This window comes from Coenobita brevimanus, chromosome 69 (assembly GCF_032717465.1).
Source record: "Coenobita brevimanus isolate Jiangsu-jjx chromosome 69, ASM3271746v2, whole genome shotgun sequence".
Lineage (NCBI taxonomy): Eukaryota > Metazoa > Arthropoda > Malacostraca > Decapoda > Coenobitidae > Coenobita > Coenobita brevimanus.
Window position 1 is genome coordinate 26,289,394 of NC_137022.1, and position 27,113 is coordinate 26,316,506.

The window sequence follows — 27,113 nt, forward strand, 5'->3', positions numbered from 1 at the left end:
GGTGAGTATGGAAGTTAAGAAGTCACTGCATGATGGTATTGTGATCCCTACCCTGACGTATGGAAGCGAGGCGTGGACCTTGCAAGAGGGGATCGAGTCAAGAGTGAGAGCAGTGGAAATGAGTTACTTGAGAGGAGCAAGTGGAATGACATGGAGGGACAGGTTGATGAATGAAGAAGTGAAGGAACGTTGTGGGGTGGATGTGGATGTGGTTGAGAAGATTAGGAGAAATACACTGAGGTTATTTGGACATGTGGAGAGAATGGAGAATGAAAGACTGACTAAGAGGGTGTATGTAGGTGAGGTGGAGGGGGGGAAGGGGAGGGGTAGACCAAGGATAAGGTTGAAGAATGAAGTTGAGAGGTATTTGAGGGAGGGGGGGGTGAGTTGGGGGGAGGGTGGTCAAATGGTGGGTGGCAGGGCGACTTGGAGGCGTTTTGTCTGCAGCCACCCTTTGCAGGATTAGGGCGTCGGGCTATAGATAAATTTTTTTTTTTTTTAGGATCAACAGGAGGCCTGGGAAGACTTGGCACCCTCCAATCTCTGTCCTTCCTGTGAATATAAGCCTAGTTAAACAGGAAGTTAATTGTCAGTATGTTCAGAAATCCCATGTGTGAAACCCTAGTCCATTGTACAGGTAGAGCAATGATTAGGAGAAACAGTCATGTGAATTTTTTCAGGTCAAAACAGATTAGTGTTAGTATACCTGTATTTCCCCAGTGTAGCTTACAGCACATCAGTACATTTCATAAGTAGCATTACATCTTACACACATAAATCCAACTTTTTTTTTTATTTTTAAATGCAGCTATAATGATAAAGCTCAGCCATTTTATCATAATTGAGGGTGTCACTTGATGAACGGTGGCCTTGTGTTTATCAGTTATTACTGTACTTTTTTTTATTTTTTTATATGAAGACCATATTATTTATGAATGATGTCACAGTTCTTGTAAGAGTGTAAATAAGTGTTGAGTCCTAGTGAATTCCATAGGAAGAACTGGTGCTATTGAGAAATAAAAGACCAAATTACTATTATTATTATTATTATTATTATGATTACTGTTATTATAATGTTATTATAATTATGAATCAGCTTTATACAGATACACATTTCACCATTGCTGTATATTTAAAATAGCAATACATTACGGTGGTGTATAATGCTTGTTCCTTATATAAGACTGTATTGCATGTGCAGTGCAACATTATTAACTTGGCTTGGTCTTGGTTACTGAAATTTAGGCCTTGATAGTAAAGTGAGTGAGGGATATTACTTGTGGATAACATTCTTCATCATCATCATCATCCTGACCTTTATTCCCACTGAAAGATGAGATGATCACATACAGAAAATCAAGCTTTGTTTTGTTCGGAAAGTTATGGAGTGAAGATACTGATGTTTCTATACTAGAGGATCATACTCCTTTTGTTGTTACTCAAGGTTGAAGTACAGTATAAGGTTGGAAAATTGGCTGTACAAAAAAAGATTATCAGTGCTGTATATGTTATTTACACATGCCTATACAGACTCCACATACAGCTGTCTCCAGTTAGTGATAATTCTGCCCACCGTGCTTATGCTTTTGTTGCCTCTACATCACTGCTGATGCCTATCGAGTAAATCTGTCACCTGTTCAACATGATGACATCATTTATGTAAGATCTTGCCTGCCCATGATAATTTTATTGAGATTAGAGGAAACCTGTAAAAGTGCAGGGGTTAATGAAAACCATAGCTAACCTTTTCACTTTTGAGTCTCTTCTAAGCTGAATGAAACCACCAGCAGATAGTAAGATTCACATATAAAAAATGTCATGCTACTGAAAGAGTTAATGGGGGTTTCCAAAAGGACTGTGATGCTTTCATCATTGTCTAGCTATCCCATTCACTCATTCTTCATATGCTTACCTTCATACTCCACTGCATACTGATTCACTCTCTGCACCTTTGACATTTCATGTCTTTGTGAGTCATATCCACTTGTTCTGCATGATAATAGTCTTTTTTCCTATAATCTCTGCATGTTGCAGTGATTATCTGGGCCACAGGTTTACTCTTCTCGTTTTGTAGCTCCGTCTAGGTACAGATGATTTGTATATTTTTTGTAGTTTGAAGACACAAACAATAATTTCATGTTTTCCACAAGATCAGCAAAGCACTGGCACTGAATTGAGATAAACACTGTACAGTTACTTCAGCACTTGAGGTCTGGTGGCATGAGCTCATTTGAGATGATGGTGGTCAGGTGGTTAGGAAAGTTAATTACTGTTCAAAAGGATGCCAGTGTGATCCAAGGCAGGGGCAGGGAACAGTTTGTTGCTGGATTTTTCTGGTGGCATCAACTCATTTGAGATGGTGGTGGTTAGAAAAGTCAATTACTGTTCAAAAGGATGCCAGTTTGTTCCAAGGCAGGGGCAGGAAACAGTTTGTTGGTGGATTTTGTTAAAATAGACTTTACTGATTTTTTATGAGACCCACCAACATGTTGTAAATCACCTCTGCTAATGCCATCATAACATCTCTGAATAAGACATCCCAGGTATGTAATTGTTATGAGTGATAGGTGTTGGTGTCAGTTGGTGACATGTAAAGGTTTATGGCATGTAAAAGGACTACCTGTACTGGGTCCTAGGAAATGGACCGCGAAGTTTTTGCTCAGAGTTGTGGGGAAAATGGTAGTTGGTTTGAAAGAAGGTTTGTAGAAGTCTGGTAACAGTTTTGATTGTAGTTATGATGATATGAGGTTGGCAGTCAATTCAGTCCTGGAGTAGGAATGATTATTGTAACCTTTTATTTGTATTCTCGAAACTCCTGTTTTGTCCAGTGCTGGGTGTTGTGAGGTCAGGAAGAAGGGAAGACTGTTGAAGCCTGTGATGTGACATCACCTCATACTGTTGCTTTTTGGTGGAGTAGTTATGTGGAAGTTTATGTAAAGTAGACTAACCCATTTAACTAATATTTTTCCATTTTTTTTTTGTATGTATTGCATTTCAACAACCTTATTTTTATTTATTTATTTTTTAAGAGTATGTTTACAGTATCCCTTTTGCCCTATCTATAATTTCTGAAGTATGCTAAGCTATTTTTATTTCTAAACTAAGATTATAGCAGGTTGAGATATTTAAATACAATTACTCCCCTACCTATGAAGTTTTTTTTATTTTTTATAACAAATATTGTTATTTTTTGAGTGACATCTGTGTGTGTGTGTGTGTGTGTGTGTGTGTGTGTGTGTGTGTGTGTGTGTGTGTGTGTACATATTAACACAGTGATAGGTGGTACCAGATAATCAGTTATACCAATACATGATGCATTAGTACAAAAATGATTCTTCAGTTTTTTCCAGTGCTCATATTGTTTGCCACTGATTTGTATATATTTGGCCTCAGGTAGCTAGTGTTGAATGTTGACGTAAGAACTTTTTGATTTACAAACCAACTCATGGTTCCAAGTAAGTTCATTAGTAGGGGAGTAATTGTGATAGATTTTTATGAGTTTATGGTAGATTTAGAATCATGTTTTTATGTTTTTTCCTTCATATTTTTTTTCAGTTTTCAGCAATTTAAGGTAGATATCCTAACATAGGAGAAACTTTAGTTTATGAATTTATGGGACATTTGCAGAACTGTGCAACACTAGACACAGCGACAGCTTGTACATTTATTACTTTCAGTGAGACAACACAAACAAAATTTCACTAACAGTCCCCTGTAAACTTAATGTCTAGAAATGTTCTTATTCCTTCCCAAATGTCATAAAGCATCCTCACTTCACATTGCTGTCTAATGTATATGTTAATTTTTCTTGTGACACCTTATATCACAAGTCACCAGAGAAGTGAAGGTGAGTTACTGTTCGTGATAGTACTGTACTTTAAAATACACGGGAGTGAGCTAAGTTTGAGAGGGCTCATACTAAGAGTACTATAGTTTGTAAAGGAACATGATGGACAGAATATAAAATGTTATGTCATTTGATTATCCATTCCCTATGTCTTATTTTGTTTTTGGGGAGGGATTGACAGGACATTTATTATATTGAATGCAGTACACACACAAATCCAAAGACTTTGTAAATGATAAATTATGTTGCAGTGTTGCATATTTCTAAGATGTGCTCGTGATAACTTGGTCCCGAGAATACTGACGGAACTTTAATTTTCCCCATAACTAAATTTTAAAAAGATAATGTAGATCACATGTGCAGAGTTATATTTAGCATACAGGCAGCCCTCATTATAAGAAAGGATTGTTTTCCAAAATATTAGAATTCTCCATTTTAACTTTGTATTATAAACTTGAGAAACTAGCATTGTAGGTAATGATAAATATTAAACAGGGAGTTATTCTTTAATCTACTGAGGATTTTATTACAAAAAAAAAAAAAAGACAAAAAACTAATTGTAATGAGGACTATCTGTGCATAGTTTATCTTTTTGTTGTTTGCCTTGCTTTATTTGATTTACATAACTTGCTTTATTGAGTTATATAATTTGCTTTATTTAAGTTATGCTTTTAACTGAGGATCATCAAGTACTCTCAGGACCTAAGACTAAGGTGAGGACCCAAGCTGGTCCTACGAGCTACCCATGTGGGAACCTTATTAGCGTGTGCTGTAACCCTAGTGTCTTGCAGAGGGTGAAGGGTAACAAGGCAACAGGAGAGGATCAGGAAGTAGAGAGAGAAGAGGAGGAGGAGGAGGAAGAGGTGGAGGAGGATCTGGTAAGTGTTGCTGGAAATTTCAAGGAGTTGAGGGGCATGTAAATATACTGCATGATTCACTGATGGACTCTGCTTCTGACTATCAACCAGTATCGGACTGTGCTTCTGATTTTCAACTGTATTGGTGCACTGGAAGTTCTTTTACTGGGACTCATCTTGACAGGAAAGTCTCAAAGGTTGATTTTCCTTGCACATGTCTTCCTTCTTTCATGCACATAACTCCTCTCTCTGTCCTGCACTCTCCTTAACACGTGCTCTTAATCACAGTGAGTTGTTTTAGGAAGAAATACAACTGTCATCATATCTTTCCTTCCATATGTATGTCCAAAACACATCACTGTAATCTCCTATGCTTAACCCAAAAGGAAGGTTTGGACACTTTAGAGTTTTATTCTGGTCACTTTCCAAATGAGTTTAGTTAGTAGAGGGAAGCTTCTTGTTTGGAAGCTGTAACCTGTATCAATTAACTCCTAAGAGATTATTGGGATACTTTAGAGTACAGTATTGATGACCTTCAGATGATTTTTTAAGGGAAACTGTTTATCCTTTAAAGATTAACTACACAGTACTTCATAGCCTTTATTCACTCATCACCCTCAAAGAATAGCACGTTTGTCCTCAATATGTGTCTTGAATCCTTTGAGGGTTAACTACACAAGACTTCATAGCCTTTGTTCAGTCCTTACTCACAATCATACTTATCCTCAGTATATGTCTTGAACTCTTTAACATTGATTTTTTCACTGAATTGTTTGAAATGATATTGTCCTGAATATAGCAGCAACTTCATGGTTTATCATCATGTCTTTGCAAATTACTGAATGTATACCGGTAACTAGATTTTAGTATTATTATTTTTTCCAGCAACAGTGATTTGTAACATTCATTTTGATTATAATTTTTGTCATGGCTTCATTGATGAGAGTTAGTGTGTTCCTTCAACATTCTGTAATGTGGCAGCTTTGATTTAAAGAATTTTGGCTTAGAAGAAATGCAAATTAATCTTTTATAATTGTACATTATTAGTAGTAATTGCTGTGGTCAGATTAATTGATATGTGTATCATGAGAAGTTCATTAATATCATTAACATAAATCATTTTGGATATCCAGTACCGAAGTTTTGCAAGGTAACTTGCAGATCTTTCTGCTTAATTTTCATGTATATAATTCCTCAGAGACGAGCAATAGAGAGCTGTGTGTGGAGTGTGTTAAAATAGGGTGTTGGTGACACAGAAAAATGAGTCCAGTACATTGTCAGAACTTGGCATTGTTGAGCACAAACAGTATTAATTGATATGTAAGGCACTTGAGAGGTTGTTCCTTTTTCCCACAGAGCTTTAGCCTTGTTGCATTTATTCTTCTAAGATGTTTGTTGCACTTTTTAATCGGTGTACAGTTGATGTTTCAAGTCTTGTCACCTTTTCTGTTTTTCTTTCCATGGAGTTTGAAAATCAGCCTGGTGAATATGCAGCATCTAACACTGATTACTTTACTAGACCATGGATCAGTGTCATCAGTGTCTATTGCATAAAATTCACCAAACTGATTTCCAAAGTCCATGGAGAGGAAAGAGGAGAAGCAACACGACTTTTAATTCTGGTATTACATTACTGTCATTATTTTGTTACATGGGACCTAAATATACATCACTTGATACCCATTCCTGCAGTGTGTGGAAGTCGTTGTACAGTAACATCTAGAAAATACCCAGCACTTAAGTGTATTAGTTTAGTACCCTGTGTAGGTGCACATTGAAGTAAATTTTATCAGTCACATGGTAGCTGATGAAGTACAGTTTGCAGTACCCATGTTTGTAAATGAACAGCCAGAGGTATAGTAAGAGAATTAGGAGGTCTTATGCTAGTATTGCATTTCTCTGGCTGAGTGCAAAACAGGCCATTATATGAAAGAAAGGCAATTAATATCTTGAATATGATGATATAGTTTTCATATTATTTTTCCTCTACCAGGTGATTTTATTCAGCTTGAGAGAGCACGGTTGTAGAGAGGAAGTTAGTGAAGAGTACGGTACAGTAAATTTAACCCCTTCAGTTTGAAAATTTTCTCCTAAACTAAATGTAAATGAATCATTTGAAGGTAGCAAGAATAAAATATAAACTACATTACTTGATTAAAGGAGTTAACATGGATCCCCTTTTCTTTTTTGTATATAAAAATAAAGATTGGTATGGCAAGCCTAAGGGATTTTAGCTATTCATACTGACATTGGAGGAGACTGGCCTTTCTACCATTAAATGAGTGCTAGATATCTTCATTTTAGTTTGAGTGTCCACGCTCCTGTAGGCTGTTGGTTTATATTCTGAGTACCTTTGGAGCTCTTAACACCTTCTCCTTTGCAATATCGTATGCACCTTGCACCACAGTGTGCTATTGTACAGTATACTGTCAATGCAAGTTATATCAGTATTTAAATGATACAAATAACATGCAAAACAACATGAAGTAGTATGCAAAATACAGTAAATCACTAAGAGAATGGTACTGTGAAGCTGTCTGTGACACCTAGAATACCAGTCTGTGTGTGTGTGTGTGTGTGTGTGTGTGTGTGTGTGTGTGTAATATATATATATATATATATATATATATATATATATATATATATATACAGTATATATATATATATAAAGAAGGGGGCAGTAAATATAAGCCAGTTTTTAGACATTGGCTTTTTTTTTTTTCACAAGGGTAGAGAATTAGGAGAATTTAATATTGAAACCGAAGGTTTCTTTCCCATACCAGTTGGTCATATTCACATTGTTTTCATAGTCACTTCCCATATTTATCTTTCACATGTGCAGGAAACACACTGACAGGTATACAGTACATAAAGCAGCTTATGGCTTTTCTTCTATGATAGGATACAATATAAATTCTCAAGGATTTATACATCATGCTCCTAAATCCAAGGATCTTAATGAATATCTAGTAAGCATGTTGATAAACTGAGTTCAGTAAAACCAGGAATGTATGCTTATAGATCTATTAATGAAATCTATTTTCCACTGATTTGAGCTGTACAGACTCACTGCTGTACCATACTCTGGCTGTGTAATCCTCTTGCAGCCTAACCCTTGGACGAGTTTGATTACTGTACCTGAAATGATTCTCCTCTTCCCTCCAGTCAGTTTCATCAAATTTTCTCATTTGTACAATCACAAACTGAGGTTTGATAATTCTCTGCCAGCATTTTATCCTTCATTTGACACGTCCCTTGTCTAGCAAATGTGTGAAAGTATCTCGCATTCTCATTCTCTTTTAGTCATGTTCTTCGTAATTGCTGTCTAGTAGAAATGTTTCTTGTAACATCTTCCATTGCCATGGGTGGCAGGAAAGTTTTGGCAAACTTTTGTTTGTGATTTTACAGTACATAATTTCATTTTGGGTATACCTATAAAATGTCTTATTAATGGGGCATATAGAAAAGCCATTTCTTTAGTTATTTGAAGTTTGAATACGGGACTGGTTGAAAAATATCTCCAAATGATCTATGATTGTTCTGGAGGGGAGAAAACAGTTGCTCGTCAAGGGTCATACTCAACTGATTGTACAGATGGCTGATTTCCCACAAATACCTTTACCTTAACTACTCTGTAGCCCCGCTTAGGTTTACCAGTTTCTCACCCCTGATGCAGCTCACTAACATTTCATCTGTAGCATTGAGTCCTTATTTAGTTGACAGCGATGCGGTGAACCTCGTCTTAATCTCCCAATCACACTTTCTCTTTTCCAGTCGGCAGAAGAGGTACCTTCCTTACTGCATGTTGTGTACCTTGTCCTGCAACCAGCTCACTCTCTCCTCTAGACAACTGGGACATTTTTTTTATTATTATTAACTGTTTTAACACATGATGCCATGACAAATTCACGATATTGAATTTGCATGCTATCATAGTGGTGGTTTTATTTGATAGTACCTCTTTGATAAATGATAGATATGGGGACAAGTCCTTTGTCAGTAGGATTTTCCCTGTAAGTGATTGCTATGCGAGTTATAACAGTAAGGATGAAGCTATGAGAGTATTTTGTGCTTACCATGATGATGAAATTCAAAATCTTCACATATTATCAGGAGTGGTACTACTGTAATTATTAGATGTTAACTGAGTGAAACTTTATTTTGCTTGTAATTTTTTAATTACAGTTATACTGTATAAATATTTCTTGTGCTTGTATGAGGTGTATATGTGTATATATGATGATATGAAAGGTTTTGTTGTTGTATTATGTGTGTGTGTTGTGCACATTAGGAACTCGGGTAATAAGTGATTTTTTCTTGAAGCACATACAGTACTGTATTGCACAACATTGCGTAAGAAAATCCTAATGTTGCAGTGTTTTACTGTTTTGATGTTCAGTCTAAAGTATTGTTTACCTGTATAACACCTGCATGCTTATGTATGATGCTGATTATAATACAGTAATTGCTTAACTTATTGGTACTTTCACTGCAGAGGTCTAATTAATGTTTAGCACATATAATTAGTAATTCACAGCAATACCCCTGAGTTATTAATTTGAATATGTGTACAGTAAATTGCTGTTTAAATGAGTAAAACCTGTAAAGTATTGTTTAATAAAGTAATAGTATTTATTGATAATCACTTCTGAAGATGAAGTCTTCTTCAGTCTCTGAGCTGGTGTGCTTTCTACTACTTAAACTCCTGTCTTTGTAGGTTCATTCTTGTGAGTGTATGTGTGTGTGTGTGTGTGTGTGTGTGTGTGTGTGTGTGTGTGTGTGTTTAATCAGTGTTTGTGCATGTGTACCTGCATTTATATGTTTGCGTGTAAGAGAGAAAGGAAGTGAATGAATGTCTAGAATTATGTTATTGTTTGATAGTTTTGCTGTTATTTTGATGCTTCTAGAAGGTGTTGGTGCATCTGGTGAGGTGGGAGTGGTGTGCATTGGACAGCCTTACAACTATCTTCACCTTCCTCCCCTCCTATTTTAGTTTCTCGCCCTGTCTGATATTTCCTTTCATTTGTATCTTGTTTCCTTTTTTGCTGTTCTCTTCCATCTGTTTTCCTGCAAGTACCCTCTCTCTCCCTTCTAAGTCTTTTTTTTCCCCTTGTTCACCCAGTATCATGTTTTTCATTCATTTGTACATTTCCTCTTTCTTTTCCTGTTGTTTTCCTCCATCTGTGTTCCTTCCATTTGCGCTTGAATGTGGTTTCATGCTTTTTTTTTTTTTTTTACCTGTTCAGTTTCCTTTCCATGCTTCCTCCATTCCATTTCAAGCAGTCTAAGATCATAGGACAAGCTGCATATTCACTCAGAACTTGGCTTTACCTTCATGTATCCAGACCTGCTCACACAGTTAAAAGCTAAATTGTGTAATGAATCATCTCTCATCTTCAAAGTAACCAGTCTTCAGCACAGAAAAAAAAAAAAAAAAAAAAAAAAAAAAAGTATGTGGCAAATTTTCTTCAGCTAATTCATAAAAGAATCAAAGTTAAATCCATGAACTTTGTTTATCAGTATTTTTTAAGTAGAGATAAAATTCTGCAGCAAGGAAAATGTGAAATTGTAATGCTTTAATTAAAATCAGTGTTTGCAATATATTCAAACTGCTGATTGAATTTTGAAGATTTGACTTAACTCTGCAGGTCATTGCTGTATACTCTTCACCAAGGGTCGTATTCCTGTCAGCTAAAGCAACTTCCTAGCACCTCTTCCTTACCAGTTTATTTCTGCCTGTGCCATGTGAGCATTATCTTATGTGTTATGTCAACTCTGTTAATAATATACAGTAATATATATATATATATATATATATATATATATATATATATATATATATATATATATACACACACACACACACACACACACACACACACACACACACACACACACACCATCATCATCATCATCATCCGGACCTCCTTTCCCACCCAAGGGCAGAGTGAGGAGTAGCAGTGTCCAGACAGCCCAAATTTGCCCAATCCATTGGGCCATGCTTCCATTCACTCATCATTCATGCCCTGGAATCCTGGTTCTGTCAGATACGCCAAAAACATTCACCACGTTCTGTAGCTTCACATGAACGTATCTGATTGAGTCAATCTGGACATTGCCACATTAAAAAAGGGTGCCAAAATCCCTGATCATGCACCTCTCCTCACAACATTCATCCAGTCATCTCGATCTTTTGTCAGTTCCCTAGCCTCATCTACTTCCAAACCTCTCTACCTCACACACTTATCCACCATATCTCTCCACCTTCTCCTTGGCCTGCCTCGCCTCCTTCCTCCTTCAGATTCGCTCAGATATACCTTTTTCACCACTCTGTTGTTATCTATTCTCTCCACATGACCGTACCATCTCACTACACTCTCTTCAATTCTGGTGTCCATCGACTTACTCACTCCACACCTTTCACGAATCACACTGTTTCGTATCCTATCCACCCTCTGTACTCCTCATACATTCCTCAGCAGTCACAACTCCACTGCTTTTACTCTTGACTTTTCATTTTCATTCCACACCATAGTCTTACATCTATATTGTAAAGTTGGCACTAACGCTCCCTCATGTAAGCCTCGTGCAGCAGTGACACTCAAGCCTCTGTTTCTTATCAAGGCCTTCATTGCACCAGCTACTTTTTTTCCTTGTGTCACTCTACTTTCAACTTCTTTTGCACATTTTCTTCTCTTTTCTATCATTGTACCCAGGTACTGGGTATTTTAACTCTCTCACCAATTCCAGTCTCTCTCCATTCACTGTAACATCACACTGGGAGTCACCCTCTCTCTCAGTAACCATCACTTTACTCTTTGCTACATTCACTCTCAAGGCACAGTGCTCACAAACAGCAAAACTCTGCACTAGCCTAACAAGTTTTTGTCCGGTACTTGCAAGCAGTACTGCATCATCAGCATACAACAAATTTGAGATATTCCATCCATCACCATTCATTACCAACGCCATCCCCCTCTCAATTACTCGTGTTTTTATTTCTTTCATCACCCCATCCATATATATATTGAACAACCATGGGGACTTCACACAACCTTGTCACACGCCCACATCGATTGTGAACCATCCACTTAGAAGCCCATTAACCCATACACATGCTTCAGAACATCATAGAAACTCTTGTTAACACCTAGCAGCGTACCATCTACACCATACATGCGCAAAACTTTCCACAATCCCTCTCTGTCTACTTTGTCATATGCTTTTTCCAGATCCATGAATGCCATAAACACCTTTTGGTCCTGCCCACAAGCCTTCTCAGCTATCTGTCTCACTGCAAATATTTGATCCACACATCCTCTGCCACACACACACAGTATATATAAAGATAGATTGATAAATAAATAAATAAAGCATATGAGAGAATATTAAGGTGAATTAAAAAGCTTACATGATAATACTGATGTGAAATAAAAGACATACAAGAGAGTACTGAGATGTGGTAAAAAACATTTAAGATACCAATGAGGTGAAATGAAAAGCTTGCATTAAAAGTCTTTGAAATAAAATGCATACACATACAGAAAAAATACTGAAGTGAAATATGCTCAACGTGTACAGGATAATACTGTGGCGAAAAGGGTAAAATAAATTATAAAGGAAGAGGTATTGGTATTTGGAAAGCTGCCTAAGCTGATGAAATATCATCCCTCATGTTCACCTGATCCTTCCATCCCCTTCCCTCCAAATTCTCCCTACCTGTCCTCAGCACCACACATCTCAAGCATGGATACCAGAGGCAGGTGTGCTTCTTTACTGTAGTCTTTGCTGGTTGACATGAGGATGGTTAAAGCACTCTGATTCTTAACATTTTGCTTACTACTTTTCTGTTTAGTTTTTTTTTTTTTTTTTATGAGAGTGCTGTATTCTTTTTATCATTAAACCTTAGGATTGAAGAGTTTTGCTGTAAGATTGTTAGGTATAACCCCTTCAGTACAGCAGTGACTTACTTATATTATTGTGGCCCCACCTTTATAGTCACTGATAATGCCAGATGATTTTATTCAGCTTAGGAGAGACCTGAACTGAATGGGTTAGAAACTTGTAGTGTATAGCATGTTGTTGCATTCTATAACACGAATTTGGAGATCTAACTTGTATACTAGCATCGCATTCACGTTCTCCTTGACAGACAGCATTAGGTGTAATTTATGGGAGTTGCTTTATAAGAATGCAAATGAAGCTTCTGATACTATATGAAAATGGTTAATTTTGAAGTGTTATATTTTTTCTTAGTGATTTTTCTTCCAGATGAGTGAATGCTCATATATTAGTTTTTAAAATGTCATTTGAAGGGTGTTGCCTGTTTAAACTTAGCAGCAGGTGTCTTACTTAAATGAACATCAGATTTAACTATGTTGCATTTTTCATTTTGGAAAGTTATACAGATGTTCCTAGTGTTGGCATGCCAGGGGGGACAGAAATTCTCAAGTGCACTAGTTTTCCTGTTAGCCATATACCTGGACCTGCACCAGATTATTGGAATATTTATATGATGCCATGTTTTTATGGTACCAGTAATTTCTCAGTGCTTTACGGTTGTACAAAAAAGTATCGTTACTCAGGGGTCTGATAGAAACAAAACAGACACGACAATGGCTGCTATCTCCAAAGGGTTGGTACTGTATCTCCAAAGCCATAATTGTTTGTCATGTTGTTTCGCACAAAATTGTAACGATGCTTTCTTGTATAGCTGTACCTATATACAGTAAGTCCTGGTTATGAGGTTCTTGTTTTAACAACCTTTTTTTTCCATTAAGTTCAAAGCAGATTACAGGAATTGCCCATTGAAGGTCCATTGTTACCTGTGAAGCAATTTGCCTGTTTAACCCATTTAACAGGACCAGTGTCAAGGAAAAAAGTTGCATATCTCTAGCTCACGTAATGAGGATCTCTTGTACGAAATTATGCTTACCTCTAATATCTGTTGTATTTATAATGTATATGTAACTTTGTGGTGGGATGAGTGTGTAGAAGCTGCAGTTAAGGAGAAAACAAGGCTTTTCCAGGAGTGGAAGCAGGGTGGTAACAAAGAGGAATATTTGGCTGCCATGCGTAGGGCTAGAAAAGAGGTTTACAGGGTGAAGTTTTGAGTCACAGAGTCTTTTACTTGATAACCTAAATTGTGTGGAAGGGAAGAATATGATATTTAAGGTGGCAAATCAGATGAAGAGAGAGAAAAGGAATATCACAGGTGAACAGTGTGTGAAGAATCATGAAGGAAGGGTAGTGGTGAACGGTGGGGATATTACAGCTGGCTGTTGAATGAGGAGTTTGACTGGGACAGGGAGGGTTTTAAGCCAACAGATCCAGTGTTTGTCTTTTGGCCTTTGATTGCTTCTGCTACTGTGAGTGGGGCAATAGGCAGGATGCAGGTGGGGAAGGCAGCAAGTGTGTCTGGGTTGGCTGCTGAAATGTTGAAAGCCTCAGGAGATATAGGAGTGAGGTTAGTCATTGATCTGATAAATACAATTATATATGAGTGTGTTGTCCCAAATGATTGGCTGAAGAATATAATTGCAAAAGTGTACAAGGGGAAGTGTGATGCCCTGGAAAGAGGAAATTATAGGGGCATAAAGCTTTTAGACCAGTTAAAGAAGGTAATGGAGAGAGTTCCTAGTAAGTATGATTAGAGAAAGAGTGAATATTGATGAGATGCAGTTTGGGTTTATGCCAGGCAGAGGGACCACTGATGCCATAGTCATTGTTTGACAGCTTCAGGAAAATTATATAGGAAAGGGAATTGTACTTTGTTTTTGTTTATTTGGGGAAGGCCTTTGACAGAGTCCCAAGAGAGGTGATGATGTGGGCAAAGAGAGAGCTTGGGATTAAGGAGTGGCTGGTTAGGGTCGTTCTGGCCATGCATGTGGGTGCTCACATCCAGGTAAGGGTGAATGGAGATTTGAGTGATGAGTTTTCTGCGAATGTTGGTGTGCATCAGGGGTCAGTTTTGAGCCCCTTGTTGTTTATCATGATACTTGAAGCTCTGTCACATGGCTTCAGAAATGGACTCCCATGGGAGGTATTGTATGCTTATGATCTGGTGTTGATTGCAGAGAATGAAAGGGAGGTGGTGGAAAGATTTAGGAAGTGGAGAGATTGTATGGGGCACAAGGGCTTAAGAGTAAATGCAGATAAAACAAAAATGGTGGTATCTAGGGCTGATGGCAGTACTATCAAAAAGAGGGAGAGTGGCCATGTGCAACTTGCTATAAGGGCATGGGAAATAATTCTATCTTGTGCAGTGCCTGTGATAAGTGGGTGCACAAGAGATGTAGTGGTATCAGAGGTAGACTCCAAGATAATGCTGATTTCATATGTATGGTGTGTCAGGGAGAGCAGGTGGAGATTGTCAGGCATGAAAGGATTAAACTTGCTGGTGAGTCTCTTGAGTGTCGAAGAGTTTTGTTATTTGAGAGACACATTATGTGCCGGAGGTGGGGCTGGATCTAGCTTTGTGTGCGGTGGTTGGAAAAAGTTGAGGGAGCTGTTCCCTCTCCTGACATTAAGAGGGCTCTTCTTCTGTTCTAATGGATCTTTGTATGCAGGATGTGTTAGGAGTGTAATGCTTTATGGTAGTGAGACCTTGGCAGTAAAGGAAGAGGATATTCACAAGCTCAAATGTACAGAAATAACAATGATTAGGTGGATGTGCAGTGCGTCCCTGAGTTCGAGGCATGGGGGGGCTAGGTTTGCGGTGGAAGAGTTGAGGGGTAGGATGGGACTGGAGTGTATTGGTGTTGCAATGAGGAGAGGTAGATTGAGATGGTTTGGAGATGTGGAGTGGATGGGGGATGATAATTGGGTACAGAAAGTGTTAATGTTAGGGGTAGGGTTGTGAAAGGTAGACCGAAAAAGATCTGGGATGAGTTTATTGAGTGTGGCCTCAGGGATAAGGGACTGAATAGTGAAGTTGCCATATATTGAGCAGTGTGGAGAGCCACCACTAGGTGACCAAGGCCGACACTTGCAAACATGTTGGAGACTTTAAAAATGAACGAACAGAATGAACAAACAGTGAAAACTTTAGGTATTTTGTGTCAAAGTTGTCTCTTTTTTGTTCATCTTGTTACATTTTTTTTTTTTTTTTTTTTAATTTCCTGTACAGTAGTTTGTTACCTTTCCTCATTATATTCAGGTATCTGTTCCAGGAAATCTCAACTTTTCCTTACAGTTAGTATCTTACTGTGAATTTGAGAAAACTGACAAATCAGCTTTAAAGGTAGCAGTGGAACTTTTTTTTTTTTCTTTTTTCTTTTTCTTTTTTTAATGGATTTAACACCTAAAATGATCATCCAAAAGTGGCTACTTAAAGTGAGGACTAACTGTATTTAGCACCAGTGTTGGATATGAAAAGATAATTTGGTATTTTGAAGAAATGACATTTTCTGATCATCCATTATTCATTCAACTTGAAATGGCATCAGGAACAGTTGTACAGTGTATGGTTAGTTGGATTTCTAGTGTAAGTATTTCTTTTGGCTGTATGGACTGGCGACACTCAACTATACTCTTTTCACTTTAACTTGGTCTAAAATTGCCATCTGTCCATCTTGAATACCAAATTGTAGCATTAGATTAGCACTATAATACTATGCAAGTCACAAAGAAGTTCCATGGAAAAGATGTAGAGCCATAACATTATCTTTTCTCTCACCAAGTTGTGTGATATGAAGTACAAAAGGTTATAAATTTGAGCCAAGTTATGGTGAAAGAACTATAGCATGATGGTTCCCCTGAGTCACGCACCTGCTTCGCTTCACTCAGTGTCTCCGCACCACTCGCTTTTAAAAGAGCCTCGTTCAGCGAGGGGTCCTTGAACGAGTGCCGTACACTGTATAAACTCATCATTCTGAGGCTCGTGTTCTAAGTCACCCAGGAGACTTCATTACACCTCATCTTTGGTGAATTTCTTGCATATTACACCTTTATATTCTCTTGTATTTTATTAATGTTGTGTTAATATGGACATAGTTTGCATCACTAACATACAAGATGATGCTGAGGTGTAATATGCAGAATAAACCACTAAGGAAGAAGTGTTAGGAAAACTCTTTAGCGACTTGGAGTATGGCTCTGAGGTGCATTAGTTGACAACCCCTTCCCTTCATCCTCACTTACTCATTTCACTTTAACTAGGCGTAAAATTGCCTCCTCTCCATTTTGAATATTGAGCTGTAGCTAGAGATTAAGGCTAGAATATGGTGCTAGTCATGAAGAAGTTTTATAAGATGTTGAGTTGTGTCTTATTCTGTCATTGAGTTAAGAGAAATAAACTGGAAAGGGACATAAATCTTCGCCTAGTTAAAATGAGTGAACCTTAGGTAGAATTTAGCTGATAATGTTTATATAATGCAGTTTGATTTGCTCCAATATGGTCAGTTTTGCACTGTGAAGCATAAGTTTAAACTTGTCTGCAGTCGTAGTTTACTTGAGACATTTGAATATTAGGGAACTATTCATTCTTGATTATGTAGGAAAGTATTTGCTAGTGGTCATTTTAATGCATGAGTAAGTTACTGACTGATAGATATTCTAAGTAAACTTTGATTAAACTTCCTTGACTAATACTGAAAAGAGGCATAAGGACTGTGTTGGTGGAGGATGTTTGTTTATACCTTCATCATAGGATTGTTTATGAACAAGGAGACTCAAAATTATTGGGGATTGTTTACTAACATGGAGAACCAAACTTGTCGTTCACTTTTTCCTCTATTACTGGTACTGCTTCAAAAATAAATATAGATGATATTACTCTGTAGATATATTAATAAAAATAGAATTATTGAAAGTTATATGTGGTACAGGTACTTAAGATACCTTTAAAAGATTTTGTTTCTTTTTTTCCTTGTTACTGTACTTGCAGTTGCCACCACAAGGCTTCCTTCCCCCTCCAACACTTTCCATGTGACCAGTCTAAACAACTTATCTCTGACATTTACGAAGTTGTGTTTAGTCTTTGAATTTTGTGATGCATTTTCCCAGACTTTTTTATCTTTCTCAGATCTGGTGGTTTTCTGGAGTTTATTAATATTGTAGTTTTTATTACAGTATTTTATTTTAGTGGTGTAGTGTTATTGTGATTACATGTTTATTCTGTTTGTGTTTTTATTCTTGTTACTGTAGTGTCCAGAATTTCAGTTACTTTTCATGACATTAAGATTATGGAATTTTGTATCCTCTGTACATTTGCTGAGTCATAATTAGCTTAGACTTCTCTGAGTTTGGTTTCCTTGTTGATATTCTTGAGTGATTTAAGTCAGTAGAATGTAATCTTCATCATTTCCTATATAAATCAGTGGTATGACAGACTCTAATGCTTTCATTTTTACCTTGCAGAGCACCTCCCAGAAGCTAGAACTGGCTCTTGATGAGGACTCCATATTTTACAAGCTGGGCAGTTCTGGACTCATCTCCTTCTCTGACTTCATCTTTTTGCTCACTGTCTTGTCTAGTGAGTACTTTATTGGTGTCAGATGTGCTGTTGGCTTTAAGCATATTGTGACACATGTACTGTACTACAGTAGAACCCCATAATTGCCAAACTCATAATTAATGACTTCACTAATTACAGTAGTGATTTCTTCCTAAAAAAGAAAAAAAAGAAAAAAAAAGAAAGGTGTGAAAAATACAGAAAATAAACTGGAGGAATATGAAATTAATTTGTAAGGTCTTTCTGCTGAAAGTTAAAAATACATTTAGTGTTTGTTCTTTTGTTGGTTATTGTGTGTGTACATGAAAGAGTGTATTGATGCAAACAATAATGTATTCCATTAGCCCCTTAATAACCCCCAACATTGAACAACACTTAACAGTATCGGTGTCAATGATGTCGAGATAGCATAAGCAATAAAAAACTGTTAACAATTATGGGAAGGGAACGAAAGTCACTGGTATGTTTACATGACTCTATGCTACGATCCCAAGCAGTCAGGCGGTCACTTAATCTCAGATGTTTTCACCCAAGTGGCACATGCACTGGAATTTTATGAATTCTTCCGTGAATCAGTGAATCACAGGGTCGGCTTAGGAAGCTAAAAAATACATTGTTAGGTGCCCCAGATAATTTTCTTCACATCTTTAAGAAAAATGAATTGATTTTAGAACTCTTACAAAATTGTTCTGGGGCCTGCCAGGGTGCACACAAATTTCTGAACCCACGGCCATTGAGGGGTTAAGCCTTTAAACCATACCTACGATTGTTTGTTTCTGGAGCAATGGAAGAAACTTACTCTGCGTACACAATGATGGATTTCATTTCCCAATTTCCCAACTGTAGGTTAGGTTAGGTATTAGGTACAATTAAACTAGGGTAGGTTTAAATACTTAGGACAGTCTCTTCTGCCACTATGCTGATGAATCAAACTAGTTGTCACAGCTGAACAGCTAAAAACAATGGGCAAACGGATTTAACAAGAAGTGTTTATTTATGGGTAATGCATTACAGTATCAGTGGTTCATAGGCTGCGCATGTACTGGTAAATGTCATTTTCAGGAAGGCGTCAAGAATTAGCAAGGGGGTTTGGAATGTAACTCTCGCTAATTTGGGGGGGTTGCTGTACTTCCATTGAATTAATTGTATGCCTATTGATTTTTTATTTTTTTTCTCAACAGAAATGTTGTTCAATACCAGTCTGGTCAACTACAGATGAGCAACTGCTCCATTAGATTGTCCCATAGAAACCTGTTGTGTGAAAGTTGATCTGCTGTTTGACTTAAAAATCACTGTGCCCTTAGTTATGTAGCAGTTACAGACGATAACACTTTCTGGATGAAGAATAATAATTAACATCTTATGCAATTTATTAAAGAGGTTGCTGGACTCCAGAAATGACGTTACAGTAGAGTCGCAATTTAAGACCAAAAGAAACAACGATCTTACAATAATGGGCATTTAATTTCACCTATAATTACATAACAGCATGGTAATACCACTCAATTGTGTGAGAGAAACTGTGGGAAACGGGTGCATTTTGATATTGGATTTCCAGATACAACTCGTGTGTTATGCTTTTGTTGGTCACTGGTTGGCTTCCTCGACCTGACCTGACCCACGTGACCCCCGTACCACCTGCCATAGCCTGCTGCCTATCTCAGGGTTGTGTGAACGGTCGCTTTGATGAGAAGTTTATTTGCTTATTTCCTTGCTCCTCGTTTCCTCTCAGAACTCTGAGCACTTGGTTCCAACCTAACTTTAGTTATGCTTAAGCACCCTGAAAGTGCTATGAACACAAGAAAAGCATTTATTCTAAATCAAAATGTAAATTGTTGGATGAAGTGGCGTGTGGTGTTGGAGCTTAAATGCGGACAATCGGAGAGATAAAATGAGTTGGGATGTTTTCGATTTGGGTAGTTTTCTTTGTTGGAAAAAAAGTTAATGATGAAGGAGCAGTAAAATTCATGTACACTCAACCCCCTGCTATTACGCATTCAGCTATCACGCACACATCAAATGCACAACCATACATGCTATCACGCACCCCAAGACCGTTATCACGCGTCGAGTTTGAAGACATGCTAAGCGAACCTTATTCATACGGCACTTCATATGAGGTTTGCGGAGGATACGATGGTTAATCGGAACAGTAACGTGGTAAAATTGCCAACGATACCACGGGCATTTGGAATGCATCTGAAAGGATTCCTGCCGAGGATACGACGGGCAAAACAGTGTGAACAAAACGCATTCGACTCGAAAGAATATATCGTAATACAGCATTGCCTAACACTGAATACTTATTAATACTGTATTTTAGAATAAATATCAATCGTTTTGAAACCCTTATAAACAATTAATATTTCGTATGCCGAGAAAATTGTGATGTCGATAAAGTAATCACGTGTTTACAACTGAGACGGGGCTCTGGCAACAGTATGAGGAACATGTGTGATAACGTGGAAGTTTTGTTCCACTTAAATCTTCCTCGGCTGTTCCTGATACGATGTACCGTGTGGTACCCCCTTTAGCTGTGGACACTAAGAAATCTTAGAGACAGCTAAAGAGATCTGGTGGCAATTAAGCCACTCCTAAGCCTCGGAACCCATCAAACTACCCAAGCCTTAATCCTTATAAATGTTTGATGGCCTTTTATGTTGTTCATTTATTCATTATACTGTTATTATTAATATAATAATGCTTTATTTCATGTTGGAGGAGAGATTGGTAGGAAATCGCAGGCATAAAGTGGTTAAAAGTTAGAAAAATGGGCCACCGAAAAACCAATTAGAAATTTTCCCATTGATTGTTCAGTTCAGCTATCACGTATTCAGCTATCACGCGCGTTTGCTGTGACCAGTTAGGTGCAATAGCAGGGGGTTGAGTGTATTCGCCTTTAGTGTAACGAGTGTGAAAAAAAAAGGGGAGGGGCTTTGTGCTTGATCTTTGTTACGAACTCACGGTCTTCGGTCGAGAAAATTTGGATCTTACGATACATGAAGACCTAACATGTTGACATACATAGTTAGGTAATATAATTATGTGGGTTCAGTTCTTGTGAACTATACTGTCATACAAATTGTACTGCATGGCTGACTTGTTTATTTTTCACATTTATCGCATTCGTGTGTATCTGAGAAGTGAGATACGCTGTCACTCCTTGCGGACGACTTCTTTATAGCTCTATTTTCCTTTATTGTTGATTACTAATGGCTTTCAAAAAGTTTCACACTGCATTTTTTTTTTTTTTTTTTTTTTTTATGAGCGCCGAAAGATATTCGTGACTAAATATGCATGATGCTGGGTGGCCATTATTCATGTGTTGTTTAGGTCAGGTTTTTGCTTGATTTGTCATGAGGACTTTCAAGAGGCTTAGTGGCAGTCCTTGGTGATTAAAATTTTTATAGGGAGTATTAGGGGGCAAAACTGATTGTTTTGGTTAGGTTAGAATGCTGTAGCCATGCAGTGATGTGTCCAGTCGGTGAGGTCGTATATAAACGCAGTCTTTGGTGCCCTAAGGCAGATGTACTGTATTTGTAACAGTCTATCTTTAAATATATTTTTAACAAAAAATATGAAGCTCCAAGAACCTAACCCCCTATTGTACATGTAAATATACGTCACATATTAGCACGAAATTGATTTTGCACGAGGTTCTGCATAACCTGCCTCGTGTTGTATGAAGACTCTACTGTACAGGCATACCTCTATATATGATACCCCTAGATGCGATACCCCGGCTTAACGATGGGGGTAGAAATACCACCATACCGCGCCTAACGATGGCCAGACCCTAACTTTTTTTTTTTTTTTTTTTTTTTTTTTTTTATAAACCAAATTTAATGATATTTTAGACTAAAATTGTGTGTTTAGGTTGATTTATAAACTGTTTTAGACTTAGATTAATGTGTTTTAGCCATAAGCAGGGTGAACATTGTCATTTTGGGGTACAGTTTACTAAGCTTGATTTTTTCCAGACTTACATTTGACGATTTTCAGATTTTATTTGCTGGTTTTAGTGAGTTATTTACAGGTGTTAGTCTTAGGTTAGCTTTGTTTACAGCTGTTAGGCGATATACGTTGGCTTTAAACTTGTTTTTGGACTCATTTGGATGGGTTTAGGACTTGGTTGGGGGGGAAACACAAGGCTCAAAAACGCATCCCTGTACTTTACATGTTAAATCTACCCCGAGATACAATACCTTGCCTGACAATGGGTTTTTACTTACCCAATTGCATCATTAAATTGGAGTATACCTGTACTGGATTTACAATGTCACCAGTCATTGTTTTTGTTTACTATAATGAAGTGGATCAGCATTTCTCCCCACTTTTGTGCAATATTCCCACTGAACCTGGTGTATGCCTATTGGAATGACATCCATCTGACCTCTTTGCAGCCTCCCGCCGTCACTTTGAGATTGCTTTTCGGATGTTTGACCTGAATGGTGATGGCGATGTTGACTACGAGGAATTTGACAAGGTGGCTACCCTCATCCGCAACCAGACCAGCATCGGGGCTCGTCATCGTGACCACGCCAACACCGGCAACACTTTTAAGGTCTCAGAATTTACATTGCGCAAGTACTTGTAAATGTCAACTTTTTTATGTTCTCTTTTGCAGTTAATTCTTCAGTTAACACATTCAGTGCATTGAAGTATTTCTTGCTTTATTATAGCTACCTCCAGATAATGTTATTAAAGTTAGGAAGGACCTCTGGTAGTGAAGGGGTTAACTTAGGTTGTAACTAACCTTTCCAGTTTGCAGTGTTTCTCCTTAGCTGAATAAAATCGTATAGAGATAACGATAAGCAAAAATTGGGATCAAGGGGTTAAGCATAGAAATATTGTCACATACGGATTCATCACTACCTGTAATGCAGATTTTCCTGGCCATTTTCACAGCTGTCCACAGTGCATTACCCAACAACCTACACAGCTCTGAATACGTTTGTGTTTTCACAGCCACCCTCAACCGGCCTTCTGAGGCCTTCATTTAGAGGCTTGATTAGGGCTGTTTCCAAAGAACACTAGTTGTGGAACATGTTTATACACCTTATGTTTATACACTTTTAAGAGACAATAATTTACCCAAATACAGGCCAACTTATCACTGTTTATGTTGGAACCTGTTGGAGGCTTCACAGCAGTGGGACCCAAAAGAAATAAAAAAGTTGTAGTTTGTTGCATATTTTCATCAAAACTCTTTTATCAGATTCTCACTGTAATAATGCTGATACAACTGACACACCCTTTTTAGAAAATACCTCGATGTCATGTACTTTTACTATACTTGGAATTAAACCAGACTAGGTCATCACCCACTAGATATTGTTATGCATTTGTTACTTCTCCATAGTTCTTTTCACTTATGTCTTTCTTCAAACACTCATCATACATCACAGTTCAGCTTCAAGTCACTCACTTCACTCATGTTATTTTTGTGCAGAGGTACAATCACAGCCATTTTCCACTTTGCCAGCACAGTTTCACTCATCCATGCCTTACATATCTCCAACAAGCCCTTCATTCTGCTCTTTCCACTACAAGTAATCATCCCTGCATACACCTCATCAACCCCAGCTGCTTTCCCATTTTTCATCCGTTTCAGTGTTCTTCAGCTGTATGAGTGTCACGTTTCCTATAACAGCATTCCTTCTCAGCACCCCCCCAAAACCAATCATGTTTACAGCTACTCTTCTTTCTCTGTTCCCATTCATCAGGCTTTCAAAATATTCTTTCCATCTGGTCTTTACTTCATCCCCATGGGATAATAATCTGCCACTTACATTCTTCACTCTTCCACATTTCTTTCCACTGTCACTTCTACATTTCCACACCCCTTTCCAGAATAACTTCATTTTTTTTCCTAGATCATCATTTGCCTCCTTTTTCCTTTTCACTAGTCTGTTTACGTGCTTCTTGCACTCAATATGTTCAGTTCTTATTTCAGTTGAACCCCTGTCCTGCAACTGCTTCTTCTTCTTTTGCTTCACTGCTTTCTTAACCTCTTCATCCCACCAGGCCATACATTTCTTCTTTGTTGTTACTCTTGCCACACTACACACCGCATTAGCATTCCTAACTAAGCAATCCTCTCCTCTGTAGTATTGTATTACCTATCTATCTGTCAAATACCAGATGCCTCAATCTCTTATGGGGTGGCCACAAACAATTCATCTCCTTGTCACCCTGTCCCCTGCTATTTCACTGCCCTTCCCCCAGCTCACAGCCCCCTCTCTCATATACCTCTCCACTCCATCCCCCAATCTCATCCTTGGCCTCCCCCTCCCTCTCCCCTCCTCCACCTCACTCACATACACTCTCCTCATTTGTCTCTCACTCTCCATCCTCTCTGCATGAACAAGCCTTCTCAGTGTATTTCTCCTAATACTTTCTATTAAAATAATGATATTCCTGACCCATACATTAGGGTGTGAATTCTGCTCTGAGTACGTACTTCTTTGGCCACAACCTGAAGGAGAAGCTGACCATTGAGAAGTTCCTGTTCTTCCAGCAGCAGCTTCAGCAGGAGATACTCAGCTTGGAGGTACAGTGGATATGATTAACTCTGTGGTCTGTATTCTCATAGGGTTAGGTTTAGCATTTTTCCTTAGCAGTCTCTCTTCACATATTGCACCAAATGTTCTGTTTTATGTTAATGATGTTATTTGATCATACAGCATAGACTGCATAAATAACCTGCAAGAGATAAATGGGTAAGCAAGACATGTTAGTGAGCCTGCTGTGCTGAACTAATGAGTATACAAACTTATGTGGCAAATAATGCAAAGCACGTCTGTAAAGAAAAGTACCAAATAAGGAAATTATGTTCTGATAGTTAGGCCTGTAAGGTGGATTCATACCAGCATCCTAGAAGTAGATCTACTCCTGGATTTCCAGTGTTGAATGGTGAGTGAATGAGTGACAAGCCCATTCTCCCTGAAAGTTCATTCTGTTTCCTTGCTTCAGGACCATGTCTTACCTCCTTCTAAGGTAAGATGAACAGGTCAGCATGATAAGAATAATTTTCTCTTTTTAGTATTTTCTCATTTCTGTGTTTTCTGGATCATACCTTACCCCATCCTTTTGGTGGGAAAAATAAAGATTGGGTTGATAGTGATGAGGACTTGATAACAAGAGACATGAGAAATTTATGCACTCTAATTTCTTTGTCTTGTAAAACAAATTACATAGTCTTTCTTTTTTATTTAACATCCATCCATTATCCAATCCTATTTTTGTTCCCTCTGGAATGCAGGGGCCTGGGGCTAGGCTAGGCTATGTCCTGACGTTTAAGGCAAGCATGGCCGGCTTCATCCACCCATGTGGCATTATGCGAGGAATAGATCCCAGCCACTCATAGGCTGTAAACCTGTATAGGTTGCATCTGATTGGAGTCCTTTAACCCACTAGACCACTAGGTGTTATTTGCTTACTGAGTATGTGCTTACCACCCAGTTTAGGATATGATATCGTAGATTACAAGAAACCATTTGGATTGACACTCAGTGTACTGTAGAGCCACCTTAATGTTGCACTACATGGAGTGGATGGTGAATACCCCTGCTTACTAGCGTACATTCAAGATTGTTTTTAAAGAAAAACGAGATATAGGAAGACTGTTGTCTACACACCTCTTGCCCTCCTTTCTTCCTTGATGTGCTTCTAGTAATTATAAAAAATCCTGTATGCATGACCAGTTTCGCCGCAAGGGCCCCAACGAGGATGGCCTAATTTCGGAAGCAGAGTTTGCTGAGCTGCTGCTGGCTTATGGAGGCTACCCCACCAATAAGAAGGCCAGGATGCTCAAGCGGGTCAAACGAGCCTTTAAGGTATGCTTCCTTGAGCTCCATCTTCACTTCTTATCCTCTTCAGTTAGATGATGTTTTTCTTATTTTTGGGTGTTACCAGATGATTTTATTTAGCTTCATACTTCATTGGTGTCAGATAGACTGTTTTTACCTGATGGAACTGGATCATTCACAGCTTGAATATTAAGTCCAGATTGTATGAAATTTGATGAGCCTTAGTTATGAGATAAGAATTAGTCTTCTTGGTTAGAAGTGGTATAAGGTAGGTAGTGAGTCTTCATGGTTACCACTAAAATAGACCCTTCAGTTTTACAACACTTAGCTATCAGTTGAACTAAAATGGATGAAGGATCTTTGTCAGGTTGGAAAAAATGTACAGTATTAAAATCATCATCCTACAGGGTGAAGCCTCACAGGGCATCAGCCGTGATGACTACCTCAAGTTCTTCCACTTCTTGAACAACATCAATGACGTGGACACAGCCCTCACCTTCTATCATATTGCTGGGGCATCAATTGATCCTGGTAAATGTTTACATCAAATTCTTGTTTCACTAGTAAGAAAGATTTGGAAGTCATAATTTGGTTTACAAAGATGACATAGAGAACATCCACCACATCCACCCACCATCCAATCCTACATTGCCCCATGAGGAGCGTAGGAGCCCGGGGCTAGGATTAATGATTTAAACAAACCAGCCGTGTGCTTTTCATTTGATCATAATTTTGTTTATATTAGGTTTTTATTGTTTTTCTCCCATGGTTGAAGTAGAAATGATATTACAGTTATACGCCACATGACATCCTTCCACACAACGTCCGTTTGCTTTAACATCCATTGACCCATAAGAATATAATAGAAAAAAAAAAATCCAAAGAACGGGATGTAGTCAATGTACAGTATACGGGCGCAAAGCAGTGTTGCTGCGTGACGGCCATCTAGCATCCCTAAACAAAGTGAGTCATACGATATGCAGTACATGTACAGTAGATGCCTAATTTAGCAGACACCAATATAGCGGAAGCCCAAGATAACGGAAGAATTTTTTTCTGTTTCTCCCTCCCCCATTTAAAGGAAACTTTCTGTAAAATTGGGAGTTACTGTATTCTGTAAAGGAAAGTCTGTTCTGAAAATTATC

The 27,113-nt window shown here is 38.0% G+C and overlaps 1 protein-coding gene across 2 annotated transcripts in view; it reads left to right on the top strand.

The window, feature by feature from the left end:
• LOC145406200 (calcium uptake protein 1 homolog, mitochondrial-like) overlaps window positions 1–27,113 on the top strand; it is a 55,715-nt gene that overhangs the window by 22,940 nt on the left and 5,662 nt on the right. The window contains exons 7-12 of one of the 2 annotated variants that reach the window (XM_080277396.1): window positions 4,639–4,725; window positions 18,064–18,178; window positions 22,561–22,721; window positions 24,594–24,710; window positions 25,864–25,995; window positions 26,376–26,499. In XM_080277396.1, coding sequence (XP_080133522.1) covers window positions 4,639–4,725; window positions 18,064–18,178; window positions 22,561–22,721; window positions 24,594–24,710; window positions 25,864–25,995; window positions 26,376–26,499 — 736 coding nt within the window. The remainder of the gene's footprint in view (window positions 1–4,638; window positions 4,726–18,063; window positions 18,179–22,560; window positions 22,722–24,593; window positions 24,711–25,863; window positions 25,996–26,375; window positions 26,500–27,113) is intronic. The other variant, XM_080277397.1, reaches the window with a different exon arrangement.